General features: G+C 44.1%; 1 protein-coding gene across 3 annotated transcripts in view; it reads left to right on the top strand.

Moving 5' to 3' along the window:
• Positions 1 to 13,397, top strand: part of DMAP1 (DNA methyltransferase 1 associated protein 1) — a 34,385-nt gene that overhangs the window by 8,057 nt on the left and 12,931 nt on the right. For all 3 annotated transcript variants that reach the window (XM_054834000.1, XM_054834001.1, XM_054834002.1), the window contains exons 5-8: positions 661 to 819; positions 1,975 to 2,142; positions 3,113 to 3,298; positions 6,197 to 6,268. In XM_054834000.1, the coding sequence (XP_054689975.1) occupies positions 661 to 819; positions 1,975 to 2,142; positions 3,113 to 3,298; positions 6,197 to 6,268 (585 nt within the window). The remainder of the gene's footprint in view (positions 1 to 660; positions 820 to 1,974; positions 2,143 to 3,112; positions 3,299 to 6,196; positions 6,269 to 13,397) is intronic.

Genomic DNA, 13,397 nt, shown 5'->3' on the forward strand with positions numbered 1-13,397 from the left:
GGGTCTGCTGGAGAAAGGGTGAATGAGGAAGGGAGGAACAAAGTTGTCTGCCAAGTTTATGGCCCTCAATTGTACAGCACACAGCCTTTCAGATTTTCATGGCACTGTCTGCACCAAACATGAAATAAGTGGGTTGTGTATCAAAGCAAGTGTTCTAAAGGCTTAGGAGCTACCGCTCCTTGTCTTTCCCGTTCTTCCTGTACAAGTGAGCATGCCACAACCCAAGTAAAGAGACAACTATCAGAGCAGTTTATGTCGAGGTATTGGTGCTGCTATATGGGAGGAATGCAGGAAGGCTGGCTGAACCTTGGTTTCACTGTCATGTTAGCCTGATAATTTTGAAACCTATTGTCAGGATGTGGATTGCTGACCTCTGCCTGTGTCAGCCACCTGAAACAGGTTTCAGCCTCCCAGGCAGTAGCTCCTGGCAGGCTCCCCTGAAAGTCATGTTTGTGGCCCTGAGATCACACATCACTCCTTATCAAATCCTCAGCCTGCTCATCATGTTTCCTACCAGGACCCACTGCTCAGGGTTCTGGCAGCTCCCTCCTGTCCGTGCACTGCTCTTGTTCTTGGCTCAAGTATCTCAGCGCTTACCAGCTGGCAGTGAGAAGGGCAGTGCTGCAAGAGAGCTACCATGTTTTTCTTTTCTCTGCATAGACAGTGCAGGTACCTGTCTACTCGGAGCAAGAGTACCAGATGTATCTCCATGATGATGCGTGGACCAAAGCTGAGACAGACCACCTCTTTGACCTGGCTCGGCGTTTTGATCTGCGCTTTGTGGTGATTCATGACCGTTATGATCACCAGCAGTTCAAGGTGAGTCCCAGGGGCCAAGGTGCTGCTAGCAACCTGCTGCTATGGCACGTGCAGGGCTTGCTGTGCTGCAAAGACCAAATTACCCTTTATATCAACTTAATTAGGGGAAAATAATGAATTATTGGCAGCAAGGAATATTGAATTTCCAGCACAGGGCATTGCTGCTTGCTTTGTTTGTAATTAAATCCACTGTGACTTGTGCTCATTCCCTGTTGTGTTTTATTAGAAAGTTAGAAGGTTTGCCTCTGCCAGGAGAACAGCTCATTGTTCCTTGAAGATGAGGCAGCTGGGGAGTTTGTTTAGCTGAGCAGGCTAAGTGTCTTGGATTCCAGTCTAGGCCCTGGGAGAAGCATCTGCTAACAGTCCCTGGGGATTGAGATTTTTCCCTGGTGCTGCTGCTGATTTGTGGTCTGACCTGGTGCAGGTTTCTGTCATCTCTGCTGTGAAGCAGGGACCATCAGTGATACGAAGATACAACCCTGATGTCATGATCGTAAATTTTCTGTAACTGCTGGTTCCAGTCACACAGGGGAATGATGTGACTCCTACAGAACAGCTCCAAATGCTGGAGCTTTTTGTTGCCCTCTGAAATGCTCACATGAAGAGCCTGTAGCAAAGTGAAATAATAAGACTCTGCCTAGCTGGGCAGCCCAAAGACCTTTGGTGCTTGGAGTAGAGCAACGCAGCTCAGACTCCACGTAACGAGGGGCAATGGATTATTGCAGCTGATACTTTCTTGCTTATGGCTTGAATGGCCATTGTCTCGAGCAGCTCAGAGGAGGCCTCCTGTATGTTTGTCACAATTTTCTGTTCGCAGGTTTTCTCCTCTTGAGATGACTATTCTTGCATCCTTTTACCTGGGAGGGCTTTGCTGCTGTATAGTCTCTAACCCTCGGCTGTATTGTTAGACCCTCTGATGGGTGTTTTTAAAGCAGTGGCTGTGAACCCGTGACAGTTAATTCACACAGTTCACTGAGAAACTCCTCCTTCCCCATGGTTCCACTGGGACTGGCAAGGCTCCCTGCTGATCTTCCTCCCAGGCACTGTGTCTTATACCCTGTCTGACATCCTTCAGCCAGTGGTCCTTAGCTGGCTACTGCATAAGGTTTTGCTTGGTTCTTCTATAATGTTGTCCTTCTGTGATGTCTTCCACAGAAAAGATCAGTGGAGGACCTGAAGGAACGGTATTATCACATCTGTGCCAAGCTGGCTAATATTCGTGCAGCTCCAGGCACGGACCTGAAAATTCCAGTCTTCGATGCTGGCCATGAGAGGAGAAGGAAGGAACAACTGGAACGGCTGTACAATAGGACACCAGAGCAGGTAACTTGGGTAAAAGAGCATCGCTGATCCAAAAGATTTATGATAAGTTGAACCAGTTGGTGGATGAAATAGGCCAGAGGGTGGGAAAGGGGAAAAAAGACTGGACAAGAAAAGAGCAACACATAAGTACTGCTTTTGTTTTTTGAGTTCATGTCATTTTTAAGGGGTACAAAAGGACAATGACTGAGAAATTTGACTATACAGGAGAGAGGGCTAAGTGAGCAGAGTTATGGTCTCTGGTAACTGCCAACACCTTCCCTGTGACACTTACAGTACTAGTCCTCTGAAGAGAGCAAATCCTAAGATCAATGTCCTTATGAGTCCCTGAGTCCCATGGGGAGAGAATTATTTCCTTGAGAGTAAAAATCTTGCCAGAAAACATCAGACTGTAAATCTGCATGTTTAGTTCTCCTCTTTGTTGAAGCTGTGTAACGGTCCCGGGGTTCAGAGGTTAAGGAAATGTGCATTCCCCAAAGGCTGGGGGACAGCATCCTTTTCTGTTAGTAGTTCCCTCTAATGACAAGTTCATAAGTGTAACGACTCTGCTTGTCCTTCCCACATTGGCAGGTGTGCTGATACTAGGCATAGCTGCTTTAGGTTCTATGTGCTATGTCTGGGAAGGGGAGCCAGCTTTTCACAGCACTGCATTTGCAACTACAGTATATTTGGGCTTTTTTTATCTGTCTGTGCTCTTGGTCTCTGGAGGTCAGATTAATCATTTATGGGTGTTGCTGAAGGGTGCATCATGGATGTTGTGATACAGTACCTGCCAGTTTGTAGACTGGCATTGCCATGGATGCAGGGTAAGGCTATGGAGCATAATGTGCTCTGCAAATCCAAGATATTAGGCAGAGGAGCTTAAAGCCATTCCCAGGCTGGCCCGGAGCAGAGCTGTTATCAGTAGATGGCCCCCTTGCCTTGCTGGCTCTCCTCTGCTGCTCTGATTGCATTTACGTGCTCTGGTCTGCAGGTGGCAGAAGAAGAATACCTCATCCAGGAGCTCCGCAAAATCGAAACCAGAAAGAAAGAGAGAGAAAAGAGAACCCAAGACCTGCAGAAGCTCATCACAGCTGCTGACACCACCACAGAGCAGAGACGTGCTGAGCGCAAGGCTCCCAAGAAGAAGCTGCCACAGAAGAAGGAGACAGAGAAGCCTGTAAACATTTCTCTCTTTTTTCTTTTTATTTTCTTTTCTTTTTTCTTTCTCCTGCTTATGGTCTGGCTGGGTAACGTGTTTCCTTCAGCAATCCTACTGGGATCAGGCCATCAGCTCTTTTGGGGGGGAGTAGCTGCTGGCTGCCTTCTGGTAGATGCTTTTTCAGTTACATCTTTTGGAAGGCAGATTGGTCTAAGGCAGCCATTGTCAGAGTCCTCTGGTGTGCTCTCTGTCTCTCTCCCATTTGAAAAATGCTGGTTTAAGTCCTGTTTCCCTTTCCTTTCCTGAGAAATGGGATGAAATTATTCCAGCCATTCATGGCAGGGAGAAGCATCTGTCCCCCTGCTTCTCCCAAGTGTATTCTGTACTGCTGTGCAGGGCTGTCCCACAAGTGCATTGTCTTTCACCTGCCGCCTTTTTCTAGTCCAGGTTTCCCTTTCCTTCCTCACTCCTGGGTCTGAGCAGCATCTCCCCAAACTCTGTACCTGCCCCTCTCCTGATCCTCAACTGTGATCAGAGCAGCCCTGCTGGGGGACTCTTGTATTCTGGGAGCTATTGCTTCTTATTTCTCCCTGAGCTGAAGTCTAAGGAGCCTAGAATACAGGTTTCAATTCACATTTGATGTTACCTCAATTTCCCTTTCTGGAAAGAGGACAGCGTTGACTGAACTAAATTCAACACCTTCAGTAGGAAAGGGCTGTTACAAAATCTCAGATGTTTCCAGTGTATGCCTGGGAATTCCTGTCCCTCCGCCTTGTGAACAGAGAGCGCTTGTGTCATTGTCCTCCAAAAGGGTCTGTGCAGGGAGGGGAGAGAAGTAGTGAATGCTAGGCAGTTATTGCTTGATGAAGTGTGCCTAATAACCACCGCTTCCTTAAAACACTGTTTTGAGTCCCCCCCCCCGTCCCTCTGTGTAATTAATATAATATCACTGGGCACCTTGTACATTGAATTCCCTTGAGAGTTGATCTGGTAAAGCTCAGCCATGGCTGGCATATCTCCCTCTAAAGAAATCAGCTCCTTGTTGGTGATAATGAAAAAAGGGTGGTGATGGAAAATGGGGCTGGAAAGATGCTGAGGATGCCAAGGTGAGGGAGTCCAGCCCTAAGTATTGCCTGTTGGCTGGTGCCTGTCTGCAGGCACATAGTGCACAGGCGCACCAGGGTGGGCAGAGAAGCAGTTTCTGTTGTTGCACTAGCATCATTTCAACCATGACGGAGTCCATTAGGAGTCAATTACCAACTATAGCCGGGAAATGTTAAGAAAAAAATTGCATTTTAACTAAGAATTTGAATCGGGAGCTGCATCAGCATCATTTCAACAAAGGAAAATCATTTACCAAAGAGTCAATTGAGGTTGAAGCGTTTACAGCATGTACAGGCACGCAAGGCAAAAGAACCCATTTAATTGCTTATGCGCTGAGTGCAGTCAGAGTTGTCTCGGCTAAGCCAACAGTGCTGATTTACCCTCCCTGCTTGTGTCAGGGTGTTCAGCAACAGGCTGGGGGGCAGAGTTCGGGGAGTCTGAAAGCCAGCCTTCATCCAAAGGAAGCAGAGAGGATTGGGTTTTGATTGCAGCCGCCTTTGTCTCTAATAATGCAAGCAGGGAGGCTACATCCTACTAAAGATCAAAGGGTTCCCTACAAGTTCATGAGCCCTGTTGGTAGTTAGAAAATACTTTTTCTATCATGGTCATGTTTAGAAATCTCTTCCTGGGGACTCTGTTTAGTGGATTGACCACAGATAACTGAAAAAAATCTTAATGCCTGGCCATGCAGAGTGGTTTACAAGGTGCCACCTCAAGACCAAGACATAGAGGTAGCTGACAGAGATGTGAGAGTCATTGGCAGGGAACTTGAGGAATTGAGTCACTGTCAGCATCTCTTACAATCTTGGGGCAGCCCTGGGTTGTTTCAGCTCTGTCTGGAACGAACAAAGAGCAAGCTGCAGAGCCTCTGCAGAGAAGTATGGGAGCAGCAAGGCGAACACTGTCTCCAAAGAAATCGGGAGATTTGTGGTGACTCTTCCTTTTGGAGAAGCATGACTGAGCATGCGTTTGCAGAGATTGTGGCTATTCTTAGATTTCAATCGTGAGTGTCGCTGACCCATTCAGGGGACCCCACACCATTCGGTGCACAGGGCCCTGCAGATAGCCTGGATTAATCATTTAAAAGTTTGTTCACCTTGTGCTTTGCTCAACAGCACAGATTTTTAAGGGAGTGCATTTTTTTTTTCCATTTTGTTGAAATGCAACTAAATGCTATACTGTCTAGCATCAGCATTAGACGTTTGCCACCTTGTATTGCTATGCTTAAAATGTGAAGTGGGGAAGAAAGAAAACTGTCTAATGAGTGGATAAATGGCAAAATGTGTATAAACAGCAGGCTTTCCTGGAGGGGTGCAGTCCTTACATCCTCATTAGTGGGCTCATGTCTGTACAGATCAGAGGTTTCTCAGCTCATTCCTTAGAGGACTTGCAGTCAGAAGCCAAGATTTAGGGAAGTCCTGGGCTGTTTTGATCAGTGAAATGGGCCTGAGGTAGATAAGGATGATATTGTGCAAATATGCCTATGTTCATATAAGGAGTACCATTTAGGGTTAGGGTTTATGCTTGTGTGGATGGGTGTAAGGCTCTGTGTAGAGGAGTGCATTTAAACCAACCAACCAGAAATGCTTGAACTCCCCAATGATACCTTGAGCTGCAGTATTTTTCTCAATGAATTGCTTGGGATTTTCCCACTGAATCCTATTGCTTGAGATTTTCCTCTTGCCTCAGCAATGACATGTGAACATGGCAGGTGGTTCTCTGTCATAGGAAACAGTGTTTCCCCCTTCAGATAGTCTCTATATGAAATCTTGTTTTTCCTCCATCAACACATCCTGTTTCGATCTCTTTCAGGCTGTTCCTGAGACTGCTGGCATCAAGTTTCCTGACTTCAAATCTGCAGGTGTCACGCTGCGAAGCCAGAGGGTAGGCTGTTGTCCTGGTCCCTTGGGACTTCTGTTAATGTCTTTCAGTCTGCCTGTCTGTCTCCTCATCTGTTCTCCTTTTATAGCTAAAGAAAGTCAAGTTCTTGCCTCTAAAATAAGAAAGGAATTCCATAAATGTGGAGACTCAGAAACCTGGAATGCTGGCTCTGTGAAAGCCAGCTCATCGCCTTGCAGGGGCACCTGAACTGGCTGGTGTTTGTTACTGGTGTGTGCCTGTTCTGCTGTTAGACACACGTGACAGACCCAAATGGAGCTGTCTAGTCCAAACAGAGCTCGCAGCCAAATGTAATAGGCCTCAGAGAGCACATGTGTTAGCAGATGAGAGTTGCTTTTAAGAACCGATGTTCAGGTTGTGACTTGGAAAAAGAGAGATACATAAATGCATACCATTTTTAGCCTTCCTATTTCCATTATCTTCAGAAAATATTTTGGGAAAAGCCCTTTCGTTCATTCTATTGCACAGATATCCCTGAGAAAAGAACTTTCTTGGTGTTTTATCAGCAAGGCTTGACGCCTGTCTCTTAGTGACAGGTTTTGGGGTATCAAGTACGTTAAACCTGCTTGGCCAACTGAATGTTTTCAGAGGAGTTTTGATAGAAAAATCCTGTTTGCCCAGTACAAGTGCTTTTTTTTTTTTTCCCCCTAGCCAAATAAAATAATCCTTAGTTGCTTTATTGCAGCAAAGGTGGAGAAGTAGGTTCCTTGCACCTCACCCTTGCTTGGCATAGTAATTTTCTAGGTTAAAAGACTGTTTTATGGGATTTTTTTCTGATGTCAGAATAGTTTCAGATCTTGCTGGGAACACCCCAGGGCTGTTAATGGAAATGTGTTTGAGATCATGCTGCTTCAACATATGGGTGCGTGTGTACATTAGGGGCAGTATGCCTCAGCAAGGTCACTGCTGGGGGACCCCTTTCGTGTATGAGTGCCACCATCTGCAGGCTACCTGTTTGAATGAGGGGCTGCAGCCTTGAGGAAGTCAAAAAACTCAGCAAGTGACAGGCAAGACTGCAGTGCATGTGTTGAGATTTATGGAGACGTGGCAGATGTGTTCTCCGGCACTAAGATAAATAGAGTAATTTATGGAGATTGATTTGGATTTTGAAAACTAATAAGTGATGGTTGATCTTTTCTATTTTTTTTACCCCCCTGGAAGAGAAGCTGAGCAATAACCTGTCAGTGATGGAACCATCTGGCAAAGCCAGCAGCCTTTTCATGTGCCAAACAGGCAATTCAAATCACAGCCTTTGTGAAGATGGGTGCTACATGCTTCTCCCTGTTCTCTTTAATGCTCACAAAAAGCAGTGATAAGCTGAGGCATGGCAGTCTGATTCAGCAACTTTCAGCCTGCAGTATCTGCGCTCCTGAGATGACCTAGAGCAACTTCCCATGCTCTGCTTGAAATTTTTAAGGAGAGAAATACTGTTATTAGAAGTACCAGTGGTTTGCAGATTGAAAAAGATTGCAAATCACTGATCTAGGTAAAAAACCAACACTTTGTTGCTTGGAAATGTGAAACCTGCCTCCAACCCAGCAAAATTAATTCATTTGTGGTTTTCAGTCAGTCACCTGGCTTCCTTATTGAAGTCTTCCCTGGTTTTAAAATGGGAGCTAATAGACTTACTTGCTTCACATATAGGTGATGGGGAGAATTAATTACATGAGGTCAGTACAGGCTTTTTGAACTGGTGAGAGATGCTGGAGTGCTAAGTGGTATAGAGTTGACAATCCATGCTAATCCAAATTATTTTACTTGTGGGATTTGTATGGCAAACCCTCTACACGCCAGTGATGTGGAATCGATAAGGATGGGAGCCGGACAGGACTAAGTGAGAAATTGGCATACTGTGCTGGAAACTTGTACTCTGGCAACATCCAGCGTAAGATGTTTTGCCCTGAGCACATTGGAAAATGATTTCTAAATGCTTGTGGCATCCTGCAGTAAGTTCTTTTGTCTGAGAACCTAAAGGGTTCCTCACCTAAAGGCTTCTATTGTCCTTTTATTTTGTACTTTGCTACCGCACTTTACACCTTCGTACTTAGGCAAAGTTGGATTTTGCACTGAGATCGGGGTCTCAACCTCTGTCACGTGTGAAAAATGTACCATGTCATCCCCAGGATAATCGCACTTACTCTTTGATTAGAGATATTTTTTTTTTCTCCTGAGGATTTACAATTAGTCTGAAAAGTCGAGTTAAAATTAATTTATAGAAATGAGTCCTTGAAGAAAAAGTTAGCAATCTGTATTCAACTTAATTTGTTCCCAGTAGATATTATGACAATAGCCCTGGCTTTTCAAATTTCCCCTGTCGTTAAAGCTTACACAATCTTATGCACAGGCTGAATTTGAAGACTTTTTTTTCTCCCCTAGGATTAATGGTCACTTACGGCCATTATTCTTCATAACCGAAAGTTTCTCCTTCAGCAGACGCTGAAGAGTAATCTTCTCCAGTGAGTTCGACAAGCTGCCTTCTATCACAATGGCTTCAGTCTCCCATTGTTCTCCATGGGCTGTGGCCACAGGCAAAGAAGGCCACAGCCCTCGTGCCCTTGCTCTGCATGGAATTTCCCCTCTGCCTCCCAACAGCACAGACTGCAAATTTCTCTAAGGCAGTAGAAAGCTGGGCATTATGAAAAGCTTCCTCTTAATTCAAGGCAGTGTATTGCCTTGGTGCCACTGAGAACAGGATGCAGTAGCAGATGTTTTGGAAGGGGGTAAGCCTTTCATGAGTTTCTTGAAAAGGAATTTTAGACTTTTTCCCTTTGCTGTTGGTAAAACAGTGTTATGAAAATAACACCAGAATGTATTATTAATCCAAAGTGTCACTTCTAGAAAACTTCCTGTTATACCAGGTCTGCTCAGCTGGGAGGACAGCCAGCCAAAGAGCCAGAGGAAACGAGAGATGGGTATGGAATTTGTACAGGGAAAGGAGAGGAAAGGACTAAAGGGAAAGCAGGGAGCTATGAGGAAGGAAAGCTTTACTGAGGACCTGCCTGAAGGAAAGGAAAATGGGAGCTGTTGAACTTAAATCTTTTCCAGGACCCAGACAAACCAATAATAACTGCACTTTTGTGATCTAGGCATCGTGTTGCTTCTGTAGTACAGAGCTGAGCTTGTTTTAAATTTACTGCAGTGTTTCTGTACCATGTCATGTTCAGCTTTCTTTTAAGTTTAACCTTTGTCTTTGACTTTATTGTGTTCAGAGCACTTGACTTTGGCATACTTAACATCTCTTCAGTGTGTTTAAGTTGCTCATCTTCTCTCTTGGCCTTATCTGCGAATTGTTAAGTTATGATTTTGTTAATGCTGTTGAATTGCAGCAGCAGTGCTTTTAAGAAGGAAGGCGATAGATGGAAAAGGGTGGATGTTTGTCCCCACTCCTGCATGTGGATGTGTAAGTCTGTGTCCTTGCTCTGTTGTCATGGGTTTGGAAACAAAGGAACTGGAAGAGAGTCGATTGAGTGATGTCTCATCTGGTAACAAAACAAAACTCCAGGATGAAAAGGAGTTTGTAGAGATCTCAGTCCGCAGAAAGGACTTGAAGGATGCTCCAGCTCAGTCATTCAGAGCCGGCCGCCTCCCCTCAGAAAAGGCTTCCAGCCAGCAGCCCGACTCCATCTGCTAACTGGGATCTTGTAGACAATTTGCCAGTTGGACCAATTAAAAAAGTAGAGGAAGGAAAAATACAAGTATAGCTTTAGTACCCATTGGTTTAAATATTCACACTTGCCAGCTTTTAAATATTTACTAGCCTGCTGAGCATTTTTTTAGCACTGATTGATGAACAAGAATTTACTGTGGTTGTGGGGGGAATGTGTGTGTGTGTGAATTCTTCCCTTTTTTTTTTTTCCTTGGAGTGGGAACTGAGTGCTTACTACAGCTCCAAGGTGAATGATACTTCTAGAGGAAGATGGGGTTGCATGTATGTGTTTAGACATGTTTATTCTCCATATTTGATCTGACCCTCAATTAAATGGCCAAGCACGCTGCCTGTTTACTCTGCATCAGAGGCTGTTGGCTCTGTTCCTTCCCTGTCATTAATGCAAACCCAGACCTCATTGGCTTGAATGTGTGAAACATCTGTCTGTCCTCCTGTGATCAATACTGTCCCTTCAGAGGTTCAGCTTTGGAAGCAGTTCCATAAAATATCAGTTATTTTTATTTGGATTTGATAAATTTAATTACTTGGTGCAATTAATAATTTATTTGCTTTGTATTGATTGCACTCCAAGGCATCCTGGCATCAATCTGATGGCGATCAGCGCACCCTTATTAGGGAGGAAAGTTTATGTTTCCAGATCTGAACATCCCATGGATTAGTTAGCTGAGATGTGCTTGTTGCTTCTGCTAGCAGTTTTTCATTAGCAGAGTTGTATGTTTTGCGCTTGACAAGAGAGTGGGTGAGAGTAATTTCCATGGGGAGCCTGACAGAGTTGTGGAAGGAAAGTAGTAGTCTCATTTCTGTGAATGAAAGTTATGAACAAATGATGCAGGCTGGATTGAATTCATGTGGCATTACCATCTTTTTGTTGTATTACCTACCCTTTAATTAGGGCCGAGAGAGTGCTGGTGCATTTCCTAATCAAACTCCTGCTTGTAAAGAATGAAATAAGATGAAAATATTGGAGTATTCATTTTTAAAGAGAATAGTGAAGGATACAAAATCTTGAATGAGCTAGAGGAGGTGAATCCAACACTTCATTTCCTCCATTCTCATTCTTAGCTAAACTGAAAGGCAGTCAGTGTTAAAATGCTGAAAGAAAATGCATCCATCACCTTTTTTGCAGAGCTCTTGGGTGTGGGAGAGCATCTGGACTAAAGCCTTAGTAGGGTCTCAGGTATAAAGGAGCACTCTGGGTACAGTAATAGGGTCTTTTAAAGTAAGTTGTAGTTCTGGAAAGGACACTCTGTGTTGCTGCTTCTGTTGAGTCATCTGGTACCAAATAGTGTCTGCAGTACGAGGCCTCGGGGACCTTTGTCAGTCCTGGACCAATTTGAGAAGCCTTTACCTGTGTGTGCTTGTGGTGACACAGTCTTAGGTGTCATTCCTCAGGTAATCTGATTGTATGTAACTTGTACAGAGCACCATATATATTACTTTTTTCTTTCATAGCGTAACCAATATAATGATCGGAGTGTAATTAGTCACTGTGGGTTTTTTGTATTTGTTTAAGTGTAGTTTCAGTTCAATTATTTAAGAGAAAGGCAACATCAATTCAAGAGTATATGCATGTTTTGCTACAGTTTCTTGGGTTTGTGTCTGATCTGGAAGTTTACATAATGTTCTTGTCCTGGCAGTTCCCCCTCCGGTGGCCTGTCTTAGGGCCCTCCCTGTGATCATAGCACACTCCTCCGTACTCTTGATTTGTTTCAGCCAGATGCAGCTCAGAGGCTGCAGCCATTTCTGTTCCCTGCAGCCACCTCTACAGGTCTCAGCTTGGTTTCCGCACCTGTAGTGAGAGGCAGGGGTAGGACTATCTGCAGATCTCCTAACGCAAAATATTATCGTGTCACACTGGTAATGTGCTTTTAACGTAAAACACCCTTCAGTAAAGACGTCCTGTGCAGTTCTTTCTTCTGCAGCATGTGTTTTACTATTTTTTTCCCTATACAAACACTTCCTGTAGTCCTTTTGAATTTGTTTTACGGGCTTGTGCTATATTTAAAGCAAAAGGTATTTAAGGGCAAGGAAACTCAGGATTGGTAAGTGGCAGATAACACTTTACTTGCCAGAAGGTGACCATCTTCTAGATCACAGGCAGTCCTAGCAAGGTGTGAATTGTTCTTGTCTTCTCAGGCGTCTCGTTTCTTGTCACATCCTGTATGTGAAATTGGGAAGAAAGCTGACTCTTTCCAGGTTATCAGCCATCATTTGTGTGGATTCCAAGTCATTCTCATTTTAGGCCACTTATGCAGGTTCAAAGCAATCTATAGCCCCTTCCTAAGTGGGGAAAGAGTGGGAGAGAATAAAAACTTGGAAAACCTTGTTACCTGCGCTGGTGAAAACCCCGTCACACTGAGACATTGATGCTCCAGGACCTCTGGTTTCTTTAGGAAGTATCTCTTAGCTTTACCCCTTGAATTAGTGCTATAGATGCATAACGAGGCATTAATGTTTGTAGGATCGGTGAGGTGCTACTTTGCTGTGTGCCTGAGTGTGCTGTGCTTCTCCGGGATCTGTTGTCCTCCCTCATCCTTGACAAAGCTTTCACTAGATATAGTCCACTAACAAGTAAAACCGTTTTAATTTACTAGGAGAATTCAAGTACAGAATTTATATTTTTGCACAATTGATTTGGGAATTTGAGGGGTATGTCTAACTTCAGTCTTAAAAACCCCTGAAATAACCATTTACATTAGTTAATATAGAAATGTTTTCTTCTTAAAAGATTGGTTTATTTAGCACTAAGCCTCATTGATGGAGCAAGTTGATGATTACATGCCATCCCAAAATGATTGCATTGTGTTTAATGTGTTCCACAGCATAGAAGAGATGGCATAGCGGTATGACTCTCTTTATCTGTCCTAAATTTTAGTCTGGCAAATCAGCAGGCACTGGTGTAAGACATGGGGTCTATGGCTGTAAGCTGGGGCAGGGGGAAGCATGTGTGGTCATTGAGACAGAGAATACCTGGGCAATTTCAAACTTTTCTAACTTTTGCATATATCCATTGCAGTTACCCATCCAGCTTTCGTTGTAGCACTTTAGTTCTGAGCAGTTAAGCACTTCAGATTTCCAGAAATGTGCACGTTAGTATCTGAAATTGAATTTTTCTGTTGGGGTTTTTCCAGAGCTCTAAGGCTAAAGTACTTAATATGGTTCTTTCCTTCTCTGAGTCTTAAAACTGTGCAGAAGTGGAAGCTCTCTGCTCCTGCAGTGTAGAGCCATGTAGCCAGGGAAGGGTTGACCTTCCTTCCCCATCTTAAGTCAGAAAATGCAAAAAACATTATTTATCTGAAACTTTAGCACTTCTTCCCAGAAACCCACTAAGCAATTCAGTACTCTAAAGATATCCATGAAGAAAGTGCCTAATGACAAAGTTTTCTTGCTGCTGAAATCCACAAAGAAGGTGGTTTTCAATGTCAGTGAGATGTATCATAATGCTGA

Source organism: Grus americana, chromosome 8 (assembly GCF_028858705.1).
Source record: "Grus americana isolate bGruAme1 chromosome 8, bGruAme1.mat, whole genome shotgun sequence".
NCBI classification, from domain to species: Eukaryota; Metazoa; Chordata; class Aves; order Gruiformes; family Gruidae; genus Grus; species Grus americana.